Source organism: Oryx dammah, unplaced genomic scaffold (genome assembly GCF_014754425.2).
Source record: "Oryx dammah isolate SB20612 unplaced genomic scaffold, SCBI_Odam_1.1 HiC_scaffold_23, whole genome shotgun sequence".
Taxonomy (NCBI): domain Eukaryota; kingdom Metazoa; phylum Chordata; class Mammalia; order Artiodactyla; family Bovidae; genus Oryx; species Oryx dammah.
In genome coordinates, this window is record NW_024070207.1 from 124,040,307 (window position 1) to 124,064,676 (window position 24,370).

The 24,370-nt window shown below is 45.0% G+C and overlaps 1 protein-coding gene across 4 annotated transcripts in view; it reads right to left on the bottom strand.

Moving 5' to 3' along the window:
• Positions 1-3,955: 3,955 nt before the first annotated feature.
• Positions 3,956-24,370, bottom strand: part of WWC3 (WWC family member 3) — a 72,264-nt gene continuing 51,849 nt past the window's right edge. For all 4 annotated transcript variants that reach the window (XM_040266488.1, XM_040266487.1, XM_040266485.1 and 1 more), the window contains 12 exons: positions 22,743-22,863; positions 21,906-21,980; positions 21,046-21,132; positions 19,873-20,065; positions 18,598-18,759; positions 17,505-17,656; positions 15,988-16,153; positions 11,604-11,768; positions 10,669-10,761; positions 8,152-8,379; positions 7,882-8,009; positions 3,956-6,674 (listed from right to left, as the gene is read on the bottom strand). In XM_040266488.1, coding sequence (XP_040122422.1) covers positions 6,608-6,674; positions 7,882-8,009; positions 8,152-8,379; positions 10,669-10,761; positions 11,604-11,768; positions 15,988-16,153; positions 17,505-17,656; positions 18,598-18,759; positions 19,873-20,065; positions 21,046-21,132; positions 21,906-21,980; positions 22,743-22,863 — 1,637 coding nt within the window. In that variant the 3' untranslated portion in view covers positions 3,956-6,607. The remainder of the gene's footprint in view (positions 6,675-7,881; positions 8,010-8,151; positions 8,380-10,668; positions 10,762-11,603; positions 11,769-15,987; positions 16,154-17,504; positions 17,657-18,597; positions 18,760-19,872; positions 20,066-21,045; positions 21,133-21,905; positions 21,981-22,742; positions 22,864-24,370) is intronic.

The window sequence follows — 24,370 nt, forward strand, 5'->3', positions numbered from 1 at the left end:
CTGACTGATACCGCCCACCCTGGCCAGGCATGATAGTAACCACTTGCATGAGTTATCACCACAACAGAGGGTCCTGATAAGGAACAAGGAACTAACAACCTACCACCAACGGGAAGAATTTGAGGAAAACTCCAAAGGAGAGAGGAGACGCCAGCCCATAAGTCCTAGCACCTCCCAGAATCCTCCTTGCTGGCGTCCATCTTGGGTGAACAATGCATGCATGTGCACCAGGAAGGACCCTGCATCAGACTGATTGGTCAGAGACAACCCAGAAGCTAATCCCATTACCATAAAACCTGAGAGTCTGTCACGTGGCAGAAGGAGTTCTCCTGGGTTCCCTTACTCTGTTGCTCTCTTCCCAGGCGCCCCTTCCCAATAAAGTCTCTTGCTCTGTCAGCAGGTGTGTTTCCTCGGACAATTTATTTCTGAGTGTTAGACAACAGCCCATTCAACATCTCAGCACCAAGAAACCAAGTCTCCTTGGAGAAATGACCGTGTCTAGGTCAGAAACATCTAGTCACACAGGGTGGTGTTACCAAAACCAAATGGTCTGCTTGCCCATTGCAAAGCAAAGCAAATCTACTGCTACCAGGTTGCGGTGAAGTAAAGCACAGCATTTACTGTAAGGCCAAATAAGAATGGGTGGCTCAGCTCAAAAGACCCAAACTCCCCAATAGCTTTCAGGAAAGGATTTTTAAAGACGGTGTGAGGGAGAGGGTGGCAGGGTGTGTAATCAGCTCATGCCCAATTCTCTGATTGGCTGATGGTGAGCTAACAGGGTGATGTTTCAGGAATCTCAATCACCAACCTTCTGGTTCCAATCTGTCTGGGGCCTACATACATGCTGGTGATCAGCATGCAGTTAACTCCTTCCATCTCATGTCTGCCCAACAACTGAAGGATATGGCCCAGGGTATTATGTATAGCCCTTGAGGAGGAACCGAAGACGCTTGGCTTTGTTTTAGGGCCAAACTATTACTAATGTTGCTTGAACATTTTCTTTTGTTCCTATATTTTTTTCTTATTAAATTTTTCTTTTTGGAACTCAGGGAAGGTCTAGGATGCTAATGATTTTCTACAAATGAGGTGGGTAGACAACATGGGGCCTGGGCAGTGTCTGTCCCTGAGAAGGCTTTAAAGGGTCCTGTTCCATTTCAGTAACAATGAAGCCATCTCAGACTCCTGGGGACATATAAAAAGGACCCAGGAGTCAACCAGTAGAGGCTGCCCCAGCCACAGAGAGGAGAATTTGAGCATCAGTAAGGATAACAACTCCAATGGATTAAAGCATATCAAACATGTTTAAATTTATGTGTTAGTAATAATTATTATTAAAAATATCCAGGAGATAGTGAAGGACAGGGAAGCCTGGTGTGCTGCAGTGCATGGGGTCACAAAGTCAGACACGACTGAGCAACTGAATAACAACAAAAATCACACTAAAAAAAATTCCAACCCCCCCCCCAAAAAAAAAGGGTCACCACTGTAACAGTGCTGGGAATCATTTTTAAAACTGGTCAATAAAGAAAAACATCAAGCAGTTATCTTGCTTTTTCCAAACTGTACCACAAAATAACCAAATAGGTAAATTTCTCGTTATAAAAGTTGTGGTGGTGGTTTAGTCGCTAAGTCGTGTCCAATTCTTGCGACCCCATGGACTGTAGCCTAGTGTTTCAAAGTAAATAATAATGTCTTAAAAATGGAGAGAATACCATCATTTTGCAACCTTTAGTGAACTGATGGATCTATCCATTGACTTCCTTGGACTGCAAAGAGATCCAACCAGTCCATCCTAAAGGAAATCAGTCCTGAATATTCATTGGAAGGACTGATGTTGAAGCTGAAACTCCAATACTTTGGCCACCTCATGTGAAGAACTGACTCATTTGAAAAGACCCTGAAGCTGGGAAAGATTGAGGGCAGGAAGAGAAGGGGGTGACAAAAGAGATGGGTAAAAGATGGGTCTGGGTCTCATCACCCAGAAGATGAGATGGTTGGATGGCATCACCGACTCAATGGATATGAGTTTGAGTAAACTCCGGGAGTTTGGTGATGAACAGGGAGGCCTGGTGTGCTGCAGTCCATGGGGTCACAAAGAGTCGGACACGACTGAGTGACTGAATTGAACTGAACTGAGGTATTGATTATCAATAGTTGCAAACCCCATAAAAAGAAAAATTATAATTCACTTGATAGATGAAGGTATGTCTTGCCCCTCATCCCATCCCCCCAAAAAGGGAAAAAAAAGAAACTTAACTCTGATCAAGCTTTTAGATTCAACAATAGCTCTTCTCTGCATTTAATTTTAGGAAATAAAATTCAGAAGAACATGTTAAAATTATACTTACAATAAGATACAATGAGCCAAGTCCAGACTGTGGGAGATTAGAGAACACAAACTTTGTTTCTTCAACAAAGGTGTGTGTATGTGTTGAGGGGGGATAGGTTCTGTGAATTAAAAACAGACACAGCTCCAGTGAGATATCAATGTACACCTATTAACATGGCTAGGATAAAAATGACAAGTGTTGGCCAGAAAGTGGAGAAATTGAAGCCTTCGTATATTCCTATCCCTGGTAGGGAATATAAAATGGGCTGCTGCTTTGGAAAAGTTTGGCAGTTCTTCAAATGATTAAACAGAGTTATGGTATGATCTAGCTATTCCACTTTAAGGTATAGACCCAAGAGAAATAAAGGCCTATGTCCACACAAAAAATTGTTAACGTGGGGTGGGAAGTGGGAAGGAGGCTCAGGAGGGAGGGGCAAACATTATGCCTATGGCTGATTCATGTTGATGTATGGCAGAAACTAACACAATACTGTAAAGCAATTATCCTCCAATTAAAAATAAATTTTAAAAAACACTTGTATACAAACGTTCATAGCAGCATTATCCCTATTAGGCAAAAAGTGGAAACCCAAATCTCCATCCACTGCTGAACAGATAAACACAATGTGGTCTATCTACACAAAGGAATATTACTCAGCAATAAAAAGGAGTGAAGTCCTAACACAGGCTACAACGTAGATGAGTCTGGAAAACATGATGCTGAGAGAACAAAGCCAACACAAAGGCCACATACCAAGTGATTCCATTACTAGGAAACATCCAAAATAGGCAAATCCACAGAGAAAGATCAGTGGTTGTCAGGGGGTGGGGGAGGAGAAATAGGGATGACAGTTAATGGGCACAAGGTTTCTTTCCAGGGTGAGGAAAAAGTTCTACAATTGATTGTAGCATTTGTGCTATGAATAAACTTAACTCTTAAATTTACTAAAAACTGATGAATTACATATTACATGCTTTAAACAGGTGAATTGTATGGTATGTGAATTCTATCCAGAGAAAGTCCACCCCCCTACACACACCAAACAAAGCACATGGGCTTTAAAAAAAATCCCCAAAACAGATATTTGGATTCTGCTCAATTAAAAAATGAATGACCTTGAGACAAGTGAAAAGGTGAACCATAGATGATGAATGCCATTGAGGAGTTATTAAATGTCATGATGTGATAAGGCTACTGTCCATGTCTTTCTCTCTTAGCCATACATACTGAAATGTTTCCAGCTGAACCAAGAAGGTAGATGGGATTTGCTTCAGAAGATGGAACCGAGGACAGCAGAAAGTTCGGTGTAGACCAAACAAGATGGGCCAAGAATGATTTCTGTTGAAGGGGTGGGGGAGAGGGCTTTATGTGTGTTCACTGTATTATTCTATTTTCACACCTCTATTTTTATGTTGAAAAAGCTGTTTTCAGTCACAAAGTCACGTCTGACTCTGCGACCCCATGGACTGCAGAACGCCAGGCCTCCCTGTCCATCACCATCTTCTGGAGTTCACCTAAGTTCATGTTCACTCAATCAGTGATGCCATCCAACCATCTCATCTCTTATATACATTTTTATATATTTAAGTCTATAATTTCATTTTTAAAAAATCACACAATTTCCATTCTGTTTTTAAGGCAGGTTAGTTTAATTTTATAGAAGAAATACTTTCAAAAGATACAAATGACACAATTAGAACAGAGACAAAAATAGAGATGAATACTGATTATAACTTATTCCCACAACAGAAGGTTACATATTTCGGTGGTGACAGTTAAGTTACCAGATGAATGGAAGACCAAATTCCCTTTTATTTGCTGTAGTGTTCCTAAAGAACCCTGGTGCAGACTTTGGATTGTTTCTGGACTAAACTGCTGATAAAACAAGGCAGAGGTTTCTTACCACAAGGCACAGTTATGGACAAAAACATAAGAAAATACCCCTTAAGACGATAGGACTTCACTTTTTAGACATGTGGGATATTTTCCAGGGGGTGGTAGTTTTAACCAGTCAGAAACTGCAAAATCAAGTCACAAAAGAGAAGCCAATTAGGGCACATTGTGTCCTCCTGCCTCCTCAGCTGGCCTCTATCGCTGTCCACCTGCCCCTTCTGTCCACAGACTGCCAAGCAGCAGGAAACCCATCGCCTCCCCTCCTTCATCTGCCTGGCTTTTCTTTGCTTTCTTAGGATGGTCCCATTCAGGTGCAAAAACAGACAGACTAAGGAGGGAGGGAGGGACACACAGAAAGGTGCAAGCAGCGCTCCTAGAACTGATGTCAAAGCACAGACTATATCTGTTTCTACTGAGGCAAAGCAGGGATTTCTTTTTGTTTTCATTAAACTCTGGGGTGGGGAAGCACGCCAAACAAAAACCATCAGTCTTGACTGGGCAGTGACATTTATCTGCAAATCCTTGCAGGCTTTCTGTACAGGCACAGTGGGTTTCCCTACACTGCCACTTTGTAGGGCTTGAAAGTAAAAGCTGCTTCAAACCTTCAACCCACTGAGTGCTTCAAGTGGCAATGTGGCTACAGAGCGCCTAGGCAAGGCGGCTGGGACTGCCCCACTTCCGGGGAGCCATGCACCTAAAATGTACCTGATTTGCTTTCCACACACCCCAGAGTCCAGCGCCAGCCAATTCGTCAGTCTCAACAGCTGGGGACAGGGAGGGCCTGCCACCATCCTGACCCATTCACTAACGCTGTCTCCTGGCATTTTTGGCAGGCACTGATGTTTTATCTGTCTCTACCTCTGTTGTGGGTATGTATACAGGGAAATGAGCAAAGGAAAAAAAGAAAAAAAAATCGAGACTAGAGGCAGAGATTCATAGCAATAAGTGGCAAGTGTGAAAAAGCACAAAGTTTTCAGCTTTACCACCACTGACAACTTCACTGTCCGTGATAGGTCAATGAAATGCTTTTACAAAATTCATTTTTAATAAATGTGAAAATGAAGGCAGATTATACAAGGGAGTGGTTACAGACTAATGAGAAGAGAGATGCTGCTGATTAAGGGGGGAGGGGGGACACTTTCAAGGGAAGGGCAGAAAGACGTCGGTGTGGGGACGAGGGCATTTTCTCTTACATTTTGTGTGATTCACCTCGTTTACTTCTCCGAGGCCTCATGAAGGAGAGTGCATTCCATAGGTAATAAATACGTAGTAGACAAACTATACCATTTGGCATTTTATGAGGATGGTATAGTTGTATTACGTAAAGAATTTTTTTCCTTGTCAGCTAATTCTAAGATTTCTTAAGAAATATCAGGACGACTCCAGTATGGAGCGGAGGCCATCTGATTGAAAGCAAATGCTCTCCTGTGAGCCACTTGCTGGCTAGATATGGCTCCCACAGAAGCCTGCCTCCTCAAAAAAGCGCCTTGGAAGGTTCTCGTGTCCGTGCTGTGACGGCTCCATCCATCAGCGGATCCACTGACTCGCTGAAAATGCACCTTCCTTCTCTTTTCACTTTCCTGCAAGCAGAGCAGAAGCTCCACCACTGCCCTCTTTGTTGGGTCTCGGTCTCAACTGGATAAGGCGGACTAGAAAGGCAGAGGCCGGGGGAGGGCGAGCTGTGTGGCTGCCGCCAGGGGCTCTAGGACCACCTTCAGACCTGGGACCACAGGGACACTAGGTGCCCACAGGGCACCAGGATCTGACTTCTGATTGAGCCCCTGCGGTGGCACCTGACTGAGCCCCTGCGGTGGCATCTTAAGGGAACACAAAGGGTGCCAAAGTGTACGATATACATGATAAATGCACGGAGGAGGAGAATTCAGCACATAGTGTTTGCATTTCGGGTGTCAGACACAAAACCGGCCCCAAAGTTCCATTCTACCGCATGACAAATACTGAAGAACAAAATTTCAGTCTTAAAATACATCTTAAAGTCAGTATTTTCCTTCAAGGAAAAAAAAAGTACTATAAATAAATTACAATACAGTGAATTTGCCTGAACTCACTTCGTTTCTGTCTTCCAGCCTTTAAGTCAAATAAAACAGCGTTAAAAACTGTACACTCTTAACATGATAATTGATCTCTTATAAAATAACCTGTCTTCAGAGATGTCAATTTCACAACAAGGAAAAACCAAGCCCTGTTGCCGTCACTATTATAAAATATGTATGTATAGATATATGTGTTTTGTTTGTTTTTTTTTTACAAAATGTGTATATTAATAGCTTTGCACAAATATTTTAAAGACAAATTTAGCTAGCCTAAGAACTTCATTAAAATAAAACAGGCAGATAAATACTTCATGTGTACAAAGCACTACATCAAACATCATCGGCAGGCAGAGGAGGTACGTTAATCCTTGGTCTTGTAAAAAATGCTATCTTCTCCCTGGGATTGGAAAGAATAACAGGTTAGGGGTTGATGGAAATCCAACAAAATCTGGCAAGAACATCTGCTATCAATGAGAGCTTTTCTTACTGAGAGAATGCATTGAATTTCAATTCCCAGGAGCACGTCTGTTTGTATATAGATTCTCTAAATCTTTTTGCACCCCCCTCCCAATTTTAATAGAGGTTACAAAGCCCCATGAGGGCAAGGGTTTTTCTTCAGTAACTAGAATGGTGCCTGGTATATGGAGATGCTCAGTATATTTTTTCTTTATGAATAAATGAAAAACTATACAAGTTCTAAATCATAATTGACTACTCTTACATGAAAGGTCTAGAACAGGCAAACCCACAGAGGTAGAAAGGAAAATGGTGGTGGCCAGGAGCTGATGGGAGGCTGGAATGGGGAATGACTGCTTAATGGGTCAGGGGTTTCCTTCCAGGGTGATGGAAATGCTTTCAAACTGGACAGATTGTGACTATTAAATGGCATGGAACTGTTCACTTTAAAGCGGTTAGTTTTATGTTAAGTGAATTTCACCTCGATTTTGTAAAAAGCCAAACACAAAAGAAAATGGATATAACTAGGTAATTTTCCTCACATAAAAAAATAAAAACAGGGAAAGCTAGTCTATGCTATTCAAATTGAAGATAGTGGTTATTCTGGTGTGGGAATCTGGAAATGCTAGTAACATTTGATTATTGCTGTGTAGTGTTTATGACAATTCACTGATACATTTCATATGTAGGATATGCAGGCTTCCCTAAATGTCTATTATGATTCAATCAAAAACTAAAAAGGCAAAGGTGATATGTATATGTATCTAAATGTGAATCACTGTGTTGTTTACAAAAGCAAACATCTGGAAAGAAGCAGAGGATAAATTGGTTAGAAGTAAATTATATCTATTAGATGAGAGATTACTACCAAAAAAGGTAACAGATGATGCAGCAATAGGGGATATTTTACTTTAAAAAAGAGCTAAATGCAAACTCCAATGCACAGTATGATTACAAGTAGCTGAAAAAAACAGTGCTTGGGGTAAAAAAGATCAGAAGAGAATGGCACAATGCTAACAGCAGTGAAGATTTCTGCTTTGTTCTCGACCTCCTGCGGGTCTTTTTCAATACTTAACTTGACTTTTTAAAACGACAAAGGGCTGACAGTAAAAAGCCTGCGGGAAAGTGAGGCCCGGGCTTCTCCTCACCTGAACGTCTGCACTTGGATGGGCTCTTTGAGGTTCTGCCCACGAAGCTGGCACACCCCCTTAGAGGCCTTCTTCAGCATCTTCTCGGCTGCCTGTTCTTGATGGAAGTCAAGTTTGGTTTGTCTCGTCTGGAACAGCAACCAGCAACGCGGGGTCAACCAGAAGAACGCCGGAAGCCCCACCAGCTCCGGTTGGGGAGGGGCACCGGGAGGGGGAGAAAGGCCCACCCGCCGGCCCGCCCCCTTCGCCCCGCCCAGGGCGCCCGCTCACCTGCCGCTCAGCCTCCCGCAGCAGGCTCCGGAAGCGCTCGTCTCGCAGCAGCCAGGCCGGCGGGTCGGTGTGGCCGCGGAGCTGGGCATCCTCCAGGCGCTGGCGCAACTCGCGCAGGGCGCACAGCTCCTCATTCAGCTGCCGCTGCCGCGTCCGCGACGCCTGGAGGTCCAGCTCCAGGTCTAGGGATGTGCGCGCTGCCAGAGCCGCCAGGGAGGACCTGCAGGGCTGCAGTCCAGGGCAGTGAGCACCCCACCTCACCCCCACCCCCTACCCCCCGCGCCCTGCCAGCAGCTTCTTCCCCATCTCCCGTCCCCTACTCCAGGGAAGGGGCCGCTGGAGGGGTATTTCTCAACACACCATCCATGTGGGTGACGGGGGTTCAAACCCATGTCCAAGAACAAGTCAGTGACAGCCAACTGTCCGCTGGAAGGACCATCTTAGGTTTTGGCCCAAGTGCACAGAAATATACCCTCTCACATAGGGCAGGCGGGAGTCATCTTTCTCAAATGCTATTTGACAATATACTGCTAAGTCACTTCAGTCGTGTCCGACTGTGCGACCCCATAGATGGCAGCCTACCAGGCTCCCTCGTCCTTGGGATTCTCCAGGCAAGAACATTGGAGTGGGTTGCCATTTCCTTCTCCAATGCATGAAAGTGAAAAGTGAAGTCGCTCAGTCGTGTCCGACTCTGTGCAACCCCATGGATTGCAGCCCACCAGGCTCCGCCATCCATGGGATTTTCCAGGCAAGAGTACCGCAGTGGGGTGCCATTGCCTTCTCCGTTTGACAATATAAGCGAAAGTTAACTTGACGTGAGCTTTCTTTGGTTCTGACATTTGATTTTGACTTGCATTTGAAAGGCACAAGCAATGTTGTGCAGAAAGGTTTATGAGAGAAAAAATTCTAAATAGCTAACAAGAGAAAGGGCTTTCCTGGTGGCTCAGACGTAAAGAATCTGCCTGCAAAAGGGGAGACTCTGGTTTGATCCCTTGGTCGGGAATATCCCCTGGAGAAGGGAATGGCTACCCACTCCAGTATTCTTGCCTGGGAAATTCCGTGGAGAAGACCCTGGCAGGCTACAGTCCATGAGGTTGCAAAGAGGTGACGACCACTAAGCGACTAACACTTTCACTTAACAAGAGAAAAGTGATCAAATACATTATGAGGGCAGCAGAGAACACAGCCATTGAAAAAGATGAAACCTATACCAACATGGCAAAATCTTAAAGATCTACTGTGTAAGGGAGAAAAAAAGCATGAAATAAACCATGTGAGGGCTTTCTGTTTAAACACACACACAACGTCAAAAAAAGTTCCTTCCCAGGGAATTCCCAGATGGTCCAGTGGTTAGGGCACCCCCCCACCCCAGATTCAATTCCTGCTGGAGAACCTAAGACTGCAAGCCACGTGATGTGGCCAAACAACAAAAAATGTTCTTCCCTGTATAAGCCTGAAGTAATAAGCAAGTCTGCTGTTTTTAAGTTCTGAGAAAAGAATTTTGTACATGGAGTTGAAAGCAGTACTTCCCACTGCATAGCAAACAACCCTGGGGAAGGCAGTTAGTGCAACAAAATCACAAATCCATGAGCATATCAACGTTCTTCAGAGGACTGAATCACTGTATATGTTTTACATACTCATAACACTATTTTGCACATATGCAGAAGTTAAATGCAAATATAAGTGACTTGATAAATACAAATTTATATAAAAGCACTGCTGAATTCATAACAGAGTTCTTAACCAGGAGTGACTTAGCCACTCAAGGGACACTCGGCAACATCTGGGGATATTCTTGTTTGTCACAACTGGGGGGGTGGGGGTGGGGTGGCGCATGCTACTGGCAAGGCCAGAGATGGAGCTCAGCTTCCCACAGTGCGCAGGACGCCCCCATGACAAAGAATGATCTAGGCCAAAATGCCAACAGCATTGCTGTTGACAAATATGTTTGTAGCTGAATTATGTATTTTCTTATCATTCTCAGCCAGCAGCTACTCTAAACAAAACCACCACAAGATCTTGGAATTTATTTTTCTTTAAAAGAATCCTTCCCCAGGAAAGTAAGGGAACCACTAACTTACAAACTAAAAGTAGCAAAACTTTGTACACTGGTGTGATATAGGGAAAAAAACTTGGTTATATAAAGGACATGAAAGAAACAGTCTTATGTAGAAGAATGCTCCACGTTGGAAGCCTCAAATTTTCTTAACTGTATATACTTGCTTTTCAAAAAAGAAAAAAAAATCTGATATAGGATGGCTGATTGTTTATTAATTTACTATATTTTAAAATGTAAAGATCATGTATTATCTTTGATTATGACATTATCTTGGGAAACATAAATATTGGTAACATGTTGGCTTTATATACAGTTTTAAGAAATTACATCTAAGTAAAGAAGGAAATAAATATATTACCTTTTAAATAATATAGTTAAAATATTACCTTGTCAGGCTTGTAGAAATAGCTCCCAGGGTACATATAGACTACACATTAGTCTACGTGGGCACATACCTGCTTATAGCGAAGGGTCCGTCTTTCCAGAGTGTTTCGCACAAAGGGGGACTTCCGAGGCAGTGTGGAACTGTCACTGTCACTACGATAAAGCTGCATCGAAAAGACGAAGGTTCAGACACACTTCCTTAAGAATTCACATGCATCCTCTGTATACTCTGAATTGGACTACTCTGTTTCTCCTGCAGGTACTCACACACCCTTAAGGCTTTTAGAGTTTTTACCATGACTCTGGGTATCACTAAAAGAAAACCTACACAAGAGTTTCAAGCAAAACAAAGGCAGAGCGAATAAGTGGACCAACCCTCATCCCCATTCCTCCCTTGCGTCCATCAGCCAAACCAGGTCAGGTTTCCAGGCTGATCCAGCAACACAATTTCCATCTTATCAGTGCCAACTGCCACTTGATACAGTGGGACGCTCATGAAAGCCTCCGCTGTCCTCAGCATTTTTCACTTTTTTATCAATCGTTCTTGTCTGCTGTGTTTCTAGCTTTGGCAAGAGCTGGAAAGAACGGTGTTCCAGGAAAGAGCCCCATTCCTGGCAGGAGGACAAGTGCACACCACTAACGCCCACTCTGCTCATCAAGGGAAAAGGCCTGCTTTTAAAAAGAAAAATAAATAATGTCGGCTTCATGGGAGCCAAGACAGCCTGTATTTTATTTGGCTGCAGGTTCTTGTTTTGGGATCAATGTATATCTGCATGAAAGCAAAGTCCTTGCCTTCATGGCCTTATTTTCCACACAGAGTTAGATTTGCTTGGGGCAAAGTGAGGAGATGAAACCAACATCAATTTCCTACCCACCCATGCATGGTGTGCCTTTAGTGGTATCATTTGTGAGAACATATATATCTTTTAGCATAAATAGTAAAAAAAAAATAATAAAGGGGACATAAAGAAAACGTCTAGACAGATGGCAAGGAATCCCAACTTACTCTGCACACATACTGGCTTCGTGCTCCAGGCGAGAAAGTCTGAGAACGGACAATGGTGCTGCTCCGAACGAAGGGTGAGCCACGGGCCCTGCGGCTGGGCCTCTCCTTCCGAAGACTCGCTACCTCTTCGGGGAAAAGATCTTCTGTGTTGGTCTCCTTATCAACCTAGACACAATTTATTACCATGACTTTTGCTAGGACATAAGCAATCAACTCCATGTGACCCACTCTTCCGTCCTCCACATGGACTTCTAGGTGGCATTTCACACTTAATACATCCAGAATTTCTGATATTCCCTCGGCCAAGCATCTCAACCTAACTAGTTTGTTCAAGCAAAAAAGTTTTCATGTCATTCTGGACTCAGCTCTCTTTCATACACCCTGTATCTGGTCCGAGATCAAGTCCTGTTGGCTCTGTGTTCAAGATTAAGCATGTTGTGACCTCTTGTCATTGACTCTCCATCTGGGTCACCATCATGTTCTGCCTGCTCAGTGCAGGAGGCTTCTCACCTGGCTCCCTGATTCCACACCTCCCTCTTCCTTTCAATACTTCTCAACACAGTGCCACAGGCATCCTGATAAAATCGAAGTAGGACCCTGTGATTCCACTCCTAGGTATACCCTAAAGACCTGAAAACAGGTGTTCAAATACTTGCGCACAAACGGGTTCACAGCAGCCTTAGTCAAACAGCTGAAAGGTGGAAGGAGTCTAAACCTCCATGGACAGATGAGCAGATAAACAAAATGCCCTGTACTCACACAAGGGATGAGAAGGACGGAAGTGCTGACAGGCGATGACAGTGTGCTGGGCCTTGAAAACATCAGGCTGAGTGAAGGAAGCCAGTCACAAGACGCCATATACTGTATGATGCCATTCATTCATTCATTCATTTTTATTCAAGTATAACTGGCTTACGTTGTTGTATCAGCTTCAGGTGTTCAAGATAGTGATTCCGTATTTTTATACATTACAAAATGATCACCATGATAAGTCTAGTTACCATCTGCCAAGTTATAGTTGATACAATATTACTGACCATATGATTTCCTTCTTTTATAATCTCCCTTATTTCCCTCATCCCTGCACCTCCCCCACATCCTCCACCCTGGCAACCACCAGTTTATTCTCTGTATCTATGAATCTGTTGCTGTTTTGTTATGGTTGTTCATTTGTTTGGTTTTTTAAGATGCCACATATAAGTGGCCCATAGAAGGGGAAAAAGTGGAAGCAGTGACATATTTTATATTCTTGGGCTCCAAAATCACTGCGGATGGTGACTGCAGACATGAAATTAAAAGACACTTGCTCCTTGGAAGAAAAGCTACAACAAACCTAGACAATGTATTGAAAAGCAGAGACATCACTTTGCCGACAAAGGTCCATATAATCAAAGCTATGGTTTTTCCAGCAGTCATGTACACAAGTGAAAGCTGGACCATAAAGAAGGCTGAGTCCTGAAGAACTGATGCCTTCAAACTGTGGTGCTGGAGAAGACTCTTGAGAGTCCCTTGGACTGCAAGGAGATCCAACCAGTCAGTTCTAAAGAAAATCAACCCTGAATATTCATTGGAAGGAATGATGCTGAAGCTGAAGCTCCAATACTTTGGCTACCTGATGTGAAGAGGTGCCTGGCTGGAAAAGAACCTGATGCTGGGAAAGATTGAAGGCAGGAGGAGAAGGGGATGACAGAGGATGAGATGGTTGGATGGCATCACCGATGTGACGGACATGAGTTTGAGCAAGCTCCGGGAGTTGGTGATGGACAGGGAAGCCTGGTGTGCTGCAGTCCATGGGGTTGCAAAGAGTTGGACACGACTTAGTGACTGAACAAGTGAAATCATGCAGTATATGTCTTTGTCTGTCTGATTGCTCCATTTAGCATGATAATCTCTAGGTCCATCTGTGCTATTGCAAATGACAAGATTCCCTTCTTCTTTACGGCTAGTATTTAATTTCACACACACACCACATTTTCTTTACCCATTTACTGATGGACATTTAGGTTGTTTCTGTATCTTGGTTATTATAAATCATCGTGCAATAAACATATGAGTGCATGTATCTTTTCTATTAGCATTTTTGTTTTCTTCAGCAAGATATCCAGAAGTGAAATGGCTAGGTGTATGGTAGTTCTATTTTTAATTTTTTGAAGAATCTCCATACTGTTTTCCACAGTGTTCGCACCAACTTTACATTCCCACCAACAATGCACAACGGTTCCCTTTTTTCTACATCCTCTCCAACGTTTATCTGCTGTCTTTTTGATGACAGTCCTTCTGACAGGTACATGGTGATATCTCATTGTGGTTCTGATTTACATTTTCCTAATGATTAGTGATGTTGAGCATCTTTTCCATATGTCTGTTGGCCATCTGAACGTCTTCTCTGGAAAAATGTCAATTCAAGTCCTCTGCCCAGTTTTTAATCGGGTTGGTTGTTTTTTTGATGTTGTCTTGAGTTCTTTGTGTATTTTGGATATTAACCCCTTGTCAGCTATGTTTGCAACTATCTTCTCCCATTCAGTAGGCTGTCTGTTTTCCTGATAGGCTCCTTCACTTGGCAAAAGTTTTTAGTTTGATAAAGTCTCATTTGTTTATTGTTGTTTTTATTTATCTTGCCCGAGGAGAGAAATCCTAAAATATAATGCATTGCTAAGATTAAAGTCCAAGAACATACTACCTATGTTTTCCTCTAGGAATTTTATAGTTTCAGACCTTACATTTAAGTCTTTAATCCATTTAAAAATGGAATGAGAAAGAAGTCCATTTTCCCCAACACCATTTACTGAAGAGGCTGTCTTCTCCAGTGTATTTTCTTGCTTCCTTCCTCATAGATTAGTTAACCATATAAGCGTGGGTTTATTTCTGGGCTTTCTAATCTGTTCCATTCATCTATGTGTATTTTTTTTGTGCCAGTACCATACTGTTTTGCTTTCTATAGCTTTGTAGTATAGTTTGAAATCAGAGAACATGGTACCTCCAGCTCTATTCTTCTTTCTCATGGTTTGTAAAAAACACAAAATTTACATTTTTTAGTGCACAGCTCAGTATTATTAAATGTATTTATATTGTTGTGAAAGAGACCTCCAGAATTTTTTCATCTTCCCAGACTGAACTCTGCCACCATTAAACAACTATTTCCCCATCTCTAGCCCATGGTAACCACCATTCTACTTCCTGTCTCTGTAAATTTCATTACTAAATTTAGGAATCTCATGTAAGTGCAATCATACAGTACTCATTCTTTTGTGACTGGCTCATTTCACTCAGCACAATGTCTTCGAGTTGCATTCATGTGGTTGCATGTGACATGACTACCTTCCTTTTTAAAGGTAATATTCCATTGTACACATATGTCACATTTTCCTTATCCGTTCAACTGTGGATGGACATGTAGGTTGCTTCTACCCCCTAGCTACTGTGAATAATACTGCTATGAATGTGGATGTATATGTATCTCTTGGAGACTTTCTTTCAATTCTTTAGGATGTATATCCAGAAGTGGAATTGCTGGATCAGATGATAATTCTATCTTTAATTTTCTGAGGAACCTCTACACTGTTTTCTATAGTGGCTGTACCATTTTAGAGTCCTGATCTTTGTAGATACCAATTTACATTTCTAAATGTACCCCTTTCTAAAATGAGAAATCTTTCTAAAAATGCAAGCCCTGCTTCCCTATCGTTTCATCCTTCAGTAGCCCTTTTGACTACCTCCATTGCTGCTGAGTTGTACTGATTTACCCTGTCTGTTGCCCACAGGGCAGGACTTGCCATTTGTTTCTTTGCTGCTGCATCTGCAATGCCTAGCAGCTACCATGAGCACAGGCTGAGAGAGAACGCAAATGTGGTTGAAAAACTAGCATCTGAGGAATCCAGGTGAAGGAGTTACAAGTATCTATTGTACTATTCTAGCAACTTCTCTATAGATTCAAAATGCTTCAAAATGAAAAGTTGCAGGAGGAAGAGACACTAAGCAAGCCACTCCCCTGACTTGGACCAATGCTTGTAAAGGTCTGAGAAAGCTGGATGCTGGCAATGACTGGTAGCCATGCCCAGAGCGTCTCCTCCTGAAGCACTGTTCTTAATGTCACAAATGGAAAATAACTACAAGTGTCCAAAACCTTAGGGACCCATGAAATATCCCAAGCCACACGTGACCCTGAAGATGGGAATGGATCATCATCAGATGGCTCATGAATGAGTAAAAATCCAACCTTTTTAAAGAAGACAAATGTTTCCATCGTACTTGTTGTTTACAGATGCAAGGGCATTTGCTTGGCTTCCCTCATGTGGGGTACACACTCCCCCCTCCAGGGCAGTGCCTAGTACTGTCAGGCAAAATATTAGGGGATCCATCATACCCCTTGACCTTTTCTACTTACCTTAAGAGCTGGGGGCTGAAGTTTCTCGGGGCTGTAAGGATCTGCCTGGCCAGCAAACGTGTGTCCATGGATAGAGTCAACACCAACACAGCAGGGCTCTGGGTGCGGGGGGCTGGTCTGGGCACAGCTGCTACAGCCACTGTCTACCGAGTCTGCCTGCCAACTCCTGCAGGTGGACATGGCAAAAGCCCCCAAAATGTTCATCAAGGACTGAGTTCACTGCTGTACTTAGAGCACTGTAGCAGAGATGCTTAATATTTGCTTCTGATGACTGAAGATGGGCACTTTTCTCATAAAGTGAAAGGCATTTAGGTTCTCTAGGGAAGAGAGTGAGTGCTATGAGGCCTTTCATCTAGACGGTCTGTCTATCTGTCTCACCCAATTGCAGTCGCTGAAGATGCCAGGACCCTGGGACCACCTCTCTGAGTCCTCTCATCTTCCTGCCCATCCCTGAGCCCACTCCTCTGCCGTGCACTTTCCCTCCCAAAAATAAACTCCTTTTGAAAATAAACCCTGAGAAAGCTATTAGGAAAAAGTAGCAAGCTTTGGAAACATGATGCTCTTTATGGAAAAATGTGGAAGTAAAGCAATAAGAAAGTGCCTCTGGAAAGGATTTGCCAGAAAGCAATACACTAATGGTGCCACTCCTCTGAGTGATTCCCCTACTGCAGACACATCTGCCCTAGTCAAGCATTTGCCCACAGGCAGCTCTGGGTAAGACGTAAAGGGGCATCACATGATTCTATTTACATGAAATGCCCAGAACAAGCAAATCCTTGGAGATGGCATGGAGATGGGCAGTGGCCAGGGGCTGAGAGGACTGCTAATGGGGATGGGGTTTCCTTTTGGCAGGATGAACATGCTCTAAACTTGCCTGTGGCTTTGGGGGCATAATTTTGTGCCTGTATTAAATCCACCAAACTGTGTGTACTTAAAGGGGTGACTGTATGGTAGGGAGATTGAAATGTGAAAGTCAAAGGCACTTAGTCATGTCTGACTCTTTGGGACCCTATGGACTGTAGCCCACCAGGCTCCTCTGTCCATGAGGATTCTTCAAGCAAGAATACTGGAATGGGTAGCCATTCTCTTCTCCAGGGAATCTTCCTGACCTAGGGAATGAACCTGGGTCCCTTGCATTGCTGGCAGATTCTTTACTGTCTGAGCCACCAGGGAAGCCCTGGTAGGGAGACTGTATACCAATAAAGCAGTTAATAAAGAAAAAAAAAAACAGAATTTTAAAGATCTATCATATCCAATCTTGGCAGAGGGAGCCTTCAACAGTCCCCCCACTTTAAGAAAATTCAGGAATAGGAGGAAAGGTGAAAAGCCTGTGCCTACAGCTGGAGTCAAAGTATGGCCTTCATGAAGACAACCATACAACCCCCTCATGAGAATTCCGACTTCTGCGCAAAGATATCCAAGAGTCGCCCAGCACATTCTACAGAAACTAACGCTGTAGCTGCTTCACTCCAGGAAGATGAGCTGTGTCTTTCTCAGGGGCTGCCGGCCACACTCACCTCTCAGACACGGCCTCAGCCTGCTCCTCCTTGCGCTCCATCTCCAGGATCTCCTCCTCCGTGTACTCCAGCTTCACACGCTCCTCGGCCAGCTCTCTCTCTACTGCCTGCAGCTGCGCTGTGGTTCTCGCCAGCAGCACCGTCACTGCATCCTGCAGGACGAAAGGGATGACACTGAGAAGCAGCTGAGGCCAGCAGTGTGTGGTGGCGAAAAGGAAAGCCTGGGGGAGCACCCTCCCGCCCTGGCCGGCTGGCAGCCGTCCAGTGGCCATCCCCAGCTGCCCTCCAGTAGGAAGCAGCTCAGCCCTGGTTGACACAAAGTCAGTTAACTTGGCCTTTTTAGGGAGCTCTGAAGATTCAAATTTTAAAACAACCAATGCATCACTTATGATCAAGAACACACTGCATTAAAAAAAACATTATCCTGAACGGCCACATGCATCACTACGTGTGGAGCTGCTCAGTGGGTGAGTCAGCAAGGTCTTCTCTGAAACAAACATGTGTGTGCTAAGTCACTTCAGTTGTGTCCGACTCTTTGCGACCCCATGGACTATAGCCTGCCAGGCTTCTCTGTCCATGGGATTCTCCAGGCAAGAGTACTAGAGTGGGTTGCCATTTCCTTCTCCAGGGGATCTTCCCAACCCAGAGATTGAATCCACGTTTTTTGCATTGCAGATGAATGCTTTACCACCAAGCCATTGGGGAAGCCCAAGCATCACTACAGTCCATTTTAATTACTTCTCTTGAAACCCTACTTCTTCATAGCCACTGTGTTCTAAAACTACTTCTATTCCTATCACCGCAAACTCTGTTATTAAAGTGCTAGTCCCTCAGTCGTGTACAACTCTTTGTGACTTCATGGACTGGAGAGCCCGCCAGGCTCCTGTGTCTGGGATTCTCCAGGCAAGAATACTGGAGTGGGTTGGCATGCTCTCCTCTAGGGGAGCTTCCTGATGCAGGGATTGAACTCAGGTCTCCTGCACTGCTGGCAGATTCTTTACTGTCTGAGCCACCAGGGAAGTCCATGTTTACATAGCTGTTTCTTAGAAACAATGTCCCCAGGAAGAGCCTGTCTCAAAGCCGGGCCACCTACTGTCTTCCTGCAAGCAGCCAGTGTCAGGTCCTGGGTGGCACAGTCTCCTGGCCGCTCCTCCTCCCGCCGGGGTGGCTCTGGGCCAGTGAACACCTGGACTGAGTACCATCGCAGCTGCATCTCGCTCGAATCGTAATCGGTCAGGTTAATCTGAGCAATACCCTGCAAGGTGTTTAAGGAAAAAAAAAAAAGCACAACAGGTCCTGAATGACCACATCTTAACAACCGACGAGCATCAAATAAAGTCACCCTTTAATGTTAACCACATAGGCCACACAATCTTTCACTGCTATTCAAAGGCTGCATGCATGCATGCTACGTCACTTCAGTTGTGTCCGACCCTTTGTGACCCTATGGACTGCAGCCCTCTAGGTTCCTCTGTCCATGGGAGTTTTCAGGCAAGAATACTGGAGTGGGTTGTCATTTCCTTCTCCAGGGGATCTTTCTGACCCAGGTATCGAACTCATGTTTCTTTAAGTCTCCTGCATTAGCAGGCAGATTCTTTACCACTAGCGCCACCAGGGAAGCCTAAAAAGGCTGCAGTGAAATGAAAGTCATCACAAAAATTCTAATGGGGGCAGCTCCTTGCTTGCAGGTTCAGCTTGATCAGAAAGTGCTAGGAGGGAAAGTAGGGCCGAAAACGGACAACATGAAGTGGTAGGTCATTTAGAAGAGCCGGTGATTCTCACAGGAATTTTTGAAGAAAGGTTGGTGGAATTCTTCTCTAATTCTGACACTGATGGAGTGGGACTAAGGGGGAAAATTCCAACCTTGGGAAGAAAGCAGCCTGGTTTCCAAGCCTCACCCCGGCTGCCTAGGTAAAGATGGATAGTTGACTCACCCAGTTCCAAGGATGCCAGATAAAATAATGTGCATCTGGGTGAACCGTCATTTCAAATAAACAGCAGATTAAAAAAAATCAATTCTGTCTCAAATATTTCATGGGACATACTTATACTAAAAGGGATCCATAGTTTATTTGAAATTCAAATGTAACTGACCATCCTATAGTTCTGTCTGCCAAGTTTATCAGACCTATTCATTAGTTCCTGTGACTGAAGATGGGGATACTGCAGAAGTGGTTATGCAGATGTTTTACAAGTATTCGTTGAGATAATACACAAGTACAAAACACTTGACAAGATAAGGGGTTTTATCACCCCTTTGTCTCCTCTCTGCGACAGAGTTCCTTTGACAGCAGCACAATTCATCAGCGTCCCACCGGGGACTCAGGCAGGCGGGGAGGGAGGGGGCAGGGGCAGGGAGGGGCCGTACCAGCAGTTCCTCCTGCAGTTGCGGGTTCACGGAGCACACGTATAACTGAAGAGACTTCAACGTCACCATGCTTGAATGCACAGGGATTCTGAACACTTCATTAAATACCAGGGGGGCTTGCAATTCCAGAGCCTTTGAGCAGTAAGTGTTTGGTGTGCTGGAGTCAAGCGGGGGCAGATAGACACGGATGTGTCTGCAACCGAGAGAGGGAGGAAAAAAGCAGATGGAGGCAGCATTTACTGACACAGCTGCATGGGACACGCGTGGACCACAGAAGCGTGCAGATACGCCACCTTGTTTCACTGCCCATATGCAGAGTTTTACTCTTTTGGAGAAGATTCTTTTTGTCAACTAAGAATAAGGCCAAAGAACTTGCTGCCCCTAGAGATCAGGGGGCGAAAACCCACTCAAAGGGAAGACTTCCAGGTCAGTGGTTAGGACTTGAGAGGGACTCAAATGAATATTCTGCTTTCACCATCTTTGTGGGAAAAAATCTGGCTGGATCTCTCCATGGCCCCTTGGCTCCCTCTCCAAGCTCTGCCTGCCACACCAGGCTGTGTCCCTGTCCTGTTCACCCCCAGCATAGAAGCCAGCACCCAGGAGATGCTCAAGCATCAGTGGATGCCGCAAACCCTCAGCCACCCAAAACCAGGCTGCTTCCAAGTGCTCTGTGAGGCCAGTCTGTGACGATGACTCATGGAAGGGGAGGGTGCTGTCTGGCCTGAACGCTCATCACAGGGGGGGCTCTCCCACCTGGCTAAGTGGGACGCCCCCTCCAACCCTTCAGGCACCCATCTTCCCGCTGGGGACAACTCAAATTCCCTTCTCCCAGTTCAGGCACCTCATCTGGTCTCAAGAGACGAGTGTGGCCGTGTCACCACCAAGCCTTGTGACCAGGAGAGACATCTTAAGCTCAAAGGCTACCGATGAAGGGCACACAGCCCTTTCTCATCATGGCCACACACATAACCAGACTGGCTCCATGAATGCCACCTGCTTCCAATAATAAACCAGCCTCTTCTTAAAACTTACAATCTTTTATAATTCAGACAGACATGCCCTGGCGTTTTATTCTGAATTCAGGTTCTAAAATAGTCTTTTCCCCTGCCCAAACGGCCAAGCAGCACAGGTCAGCCAGTGGTATGGTGTGGAGGAGGGCCTGGGGAAGCTTACATTTTGCAGTCTTCCTTTACCATCAGCCCAGCAAAGTTCTTCAGTTGGAGCACATTTACAAGGAGACACTCATTGGCCCTGTCAAGCCTGGAAAATAAAACATGAGTTCACAGACTGCAAACTCCCTGAGGTGGACAAATCCTTCTGGTGCAACTACCACAGTGGCCCTCACCCAACTCCCAGGAGACTGGTGTGAAGTCTGGGAACATTTCTTATTGTCACAGCAAGTGGAGGTGGAGGGGGGATATTGGATCTTGCTGCTGCTGAACACTTGGTCCCCAACCAAGAACGACCCAACTCCAAGGTCATGAGCGCCAACACTGAGAAACACTCAGCTAGGATGACATGAGTAAGCAAAAGAAAGCTGCTGGGATGTGAACATCCTGCCTTGTTCCTCTGAGAACTGCTGGTTATCGCCTCGATAGAAACTGTAACTAGGGGACTTTCCTGGTGGTCCAGTGGCTAAGTCTCCATGCTCTCAATGCAGGAGGCTGGAGTTCGATCCCTGGTCAGGGAACTAGATTCCACATGCTGCAACCAAGAAGTTGCATGCCACAAGTAAAGAACCTGCACACACAACGAAGACCTGTTGTAGTCAAATAAATAAATAATTAAAAAAAAAAAAAAGAAAGAAACTGTAACTAGAATCTCAAACGCTTTGCACTGCAAAGCACCCAGCTCCCTGGGCTCCACAGGGTGACAGTCCCCGCTGTGACTTGGTATTGGGGGACAGCAATGGAGCTGCTAACACAGGTCCCTTCATCCCTCCAGGCCTGTGGGTGGAGCTCTGAGTTGGTGGGCAGGCCCCAATCTACCCAATCATCTTCACGATCCACAGAGAAAGAGTCTTCTATACTCACAGAAATCCAACATGGATCTGGGGACCCTCGTTACTGCAAGCATCTCCACGAATAGGCTCGTCAGCATCCTCACTCCTGAACACAATCAGAAAAGGAGCCATTACTCCAAGGGGATGTGGTTACTGTGGGCTCAGCAGAAACTCCTGCTAGGAGTGCTTCTTAGTGAGAGGGGCTTTATTAAGTGGGGACTGAAATAAATGCTCTGAAGTGAATGAAAGGACACGGCAGGTCCCCAGGATCCATGACGCCATCACCCAGGGCGCCTGCCGACCAAGTGGTATTTCTGAGAAAATAACTGCATACCTCTGAAGACCACATGTGATGTTTAGGACAAAGTTCAAAACCATGTCCTTTAAAATGCTACACAATAAATGAGATGCGTACAGATACCCGAGGCAAAATAAATGACATCAAAGGTCTCAAACAAAATAAAGCCCAGAATCATTCTGCCCTTGCAAAGTGATTCCTTGAGCTGAGGAAAGTGGGAGGGATGGAGAGATATGGACATTCATTTCAAGTAAACATCCTTTCTAGAAAAAAGCAGGTGTCTCTTGCACACCGATTCTCCTTTTCCAGCTCTATGGGGCTTGGGCCTTTCACTGCCCCCGCCCAGAGCTGGAGAGAGAGCAGTTGTCCTAGAAACAGGGAGCCAGGCCAGTCCCCAGACACCACCCGGGAGCAGAGGGGTTCCCTGGGTATGCTAAGAGTCCCCTCCTGGGTGGAGAGAAAGTAGAAGAGCTGCACCCCACAGACACACACAGTGTCAAGCCAGACACGTATGGGCAGGGCTGTCTTTTGGGAAGTCAGCCCAGGGAGGGGAGAAGGTCAGATTCTAACCTTTTGTTGGGAGGTTCAAACACGCCGCTGTCGCTGGCCAGCGAGTAATCAGACAGGCAGGTGGACATGTGGCATGGTCTCTGCTCCAGCCTCTGGGCGCTGTCTTCTCGAAGAGTCACTGCTGTAAGCAAGAGGCATGGCAGGGCTCAGGAGGTGACAGTGCAGGAGGCCAGGTCACAGCACAGACAAAAGCACAAAGCAGCAGAGACAGGCCAGCATGCGCACAGATGTGTGCTTAACCACACTCTGCTCGAGAACCTTCTGATAATGAAAACTGGAAGATATGGGCTTCCAGCTACTTCTTTAAAAGCTCTTTAAATGACCATAAATCTCCTTTCACCTCCTTAATGAGCACACAGGACAGAAGGTGGTGGGAAGGCCCTGGGCATGGTGGCACTCTGAGAGAGTGTCAGGGAGAGAGAGATCACCCAGGCATGAAGGACAGTGAGTTCTCTGAGAGCTGGGAGGGTCAGTGTTTCCTCTTTGATGCTGCCTGGTAGTCTCCACGCTTCATACAAGAAATGTGGACTAGACTGCTTCACAATTGGCAAACAGAATTAAAAAAAAAATCATCAAAATCATCCCTAACAAAACGTAGTGACTTTCAAGTCAGAGGATATACAGATGCAACCCAGACTCGGCCTTTGTCAATGTCTCTGTGGCCCTTTCTTCCCTGACTGCAGCATCCTCCTCAGCAGTCCTGGGGACACACTCGTTTCCAGAAGGTTCTCCTGGGATTAGACAGTCTTGTCATTGAGCATCTTTACTTTTGTCTCAGACCTACTTTAACCAAGAACCACTGACATTCTCCCCTTAACCATTTCATCAAGTCCTTCTACTCCTTCCCTCACAGCACCAAGTGCCCTCTGCTGAATGTGACAATGGACACAGGAGCCTCCACACTTTCAAGAAAGGTACATGTGGTTAGAACACAGGCTTAAACCATGAAGCCACAACTGAACCTCACTCTGGCATCACGATGCCTCTTGTTAGTCATGCAGGTCCCTCTGGTCTCTCTACTTTTCTTCAGGCATCTAAACTCTAGAAATGGAAAATTTACATATCTGCGCACCCCTAAGTTGAGGGAATTTCTCAACAAAATTTGGAATTTCTCAACAAAATTTCTCACAAAGTTTCTCTCTCATTGCGATGAAGATGTATGAAGAGAGAAATGAAATGAAAGGCTAAATCCTCAGTGATCGCAAGCTTAGTGCATTCCCTCAGTCCACCAATGACCAACTCTCTTTTCAACCAAATTATTCATTCACAGAACAATTAAACCCAAACACATTCAGTGGGGTGCAAAACAGATGGGGGTGTCTGTGGCTTTGGTCTCACGATGTTAACTGCAGACAAAAGCTGACCTTCCAAAGGCATGCAGCACCCAGCTTACGGGCCTCAGTCAGGGGCAAAAACTGACTCAGTCCCAGGGTGATTGGAGGTACCGACTCTCACATCATAGATCACCAATCCCAAGTCCAGCTCTGCTCATCATCCCTGCCCCACGTAAGAAACCAAAGCCCCCAGGTCTGAACTGCAGATGGAAGCCCTCAGGTTGCTGCATGCAACACCAGAAAACACAACTGCTCACTACTTCCATTCCCAGTTCCGTCACTTGGCCTTACACG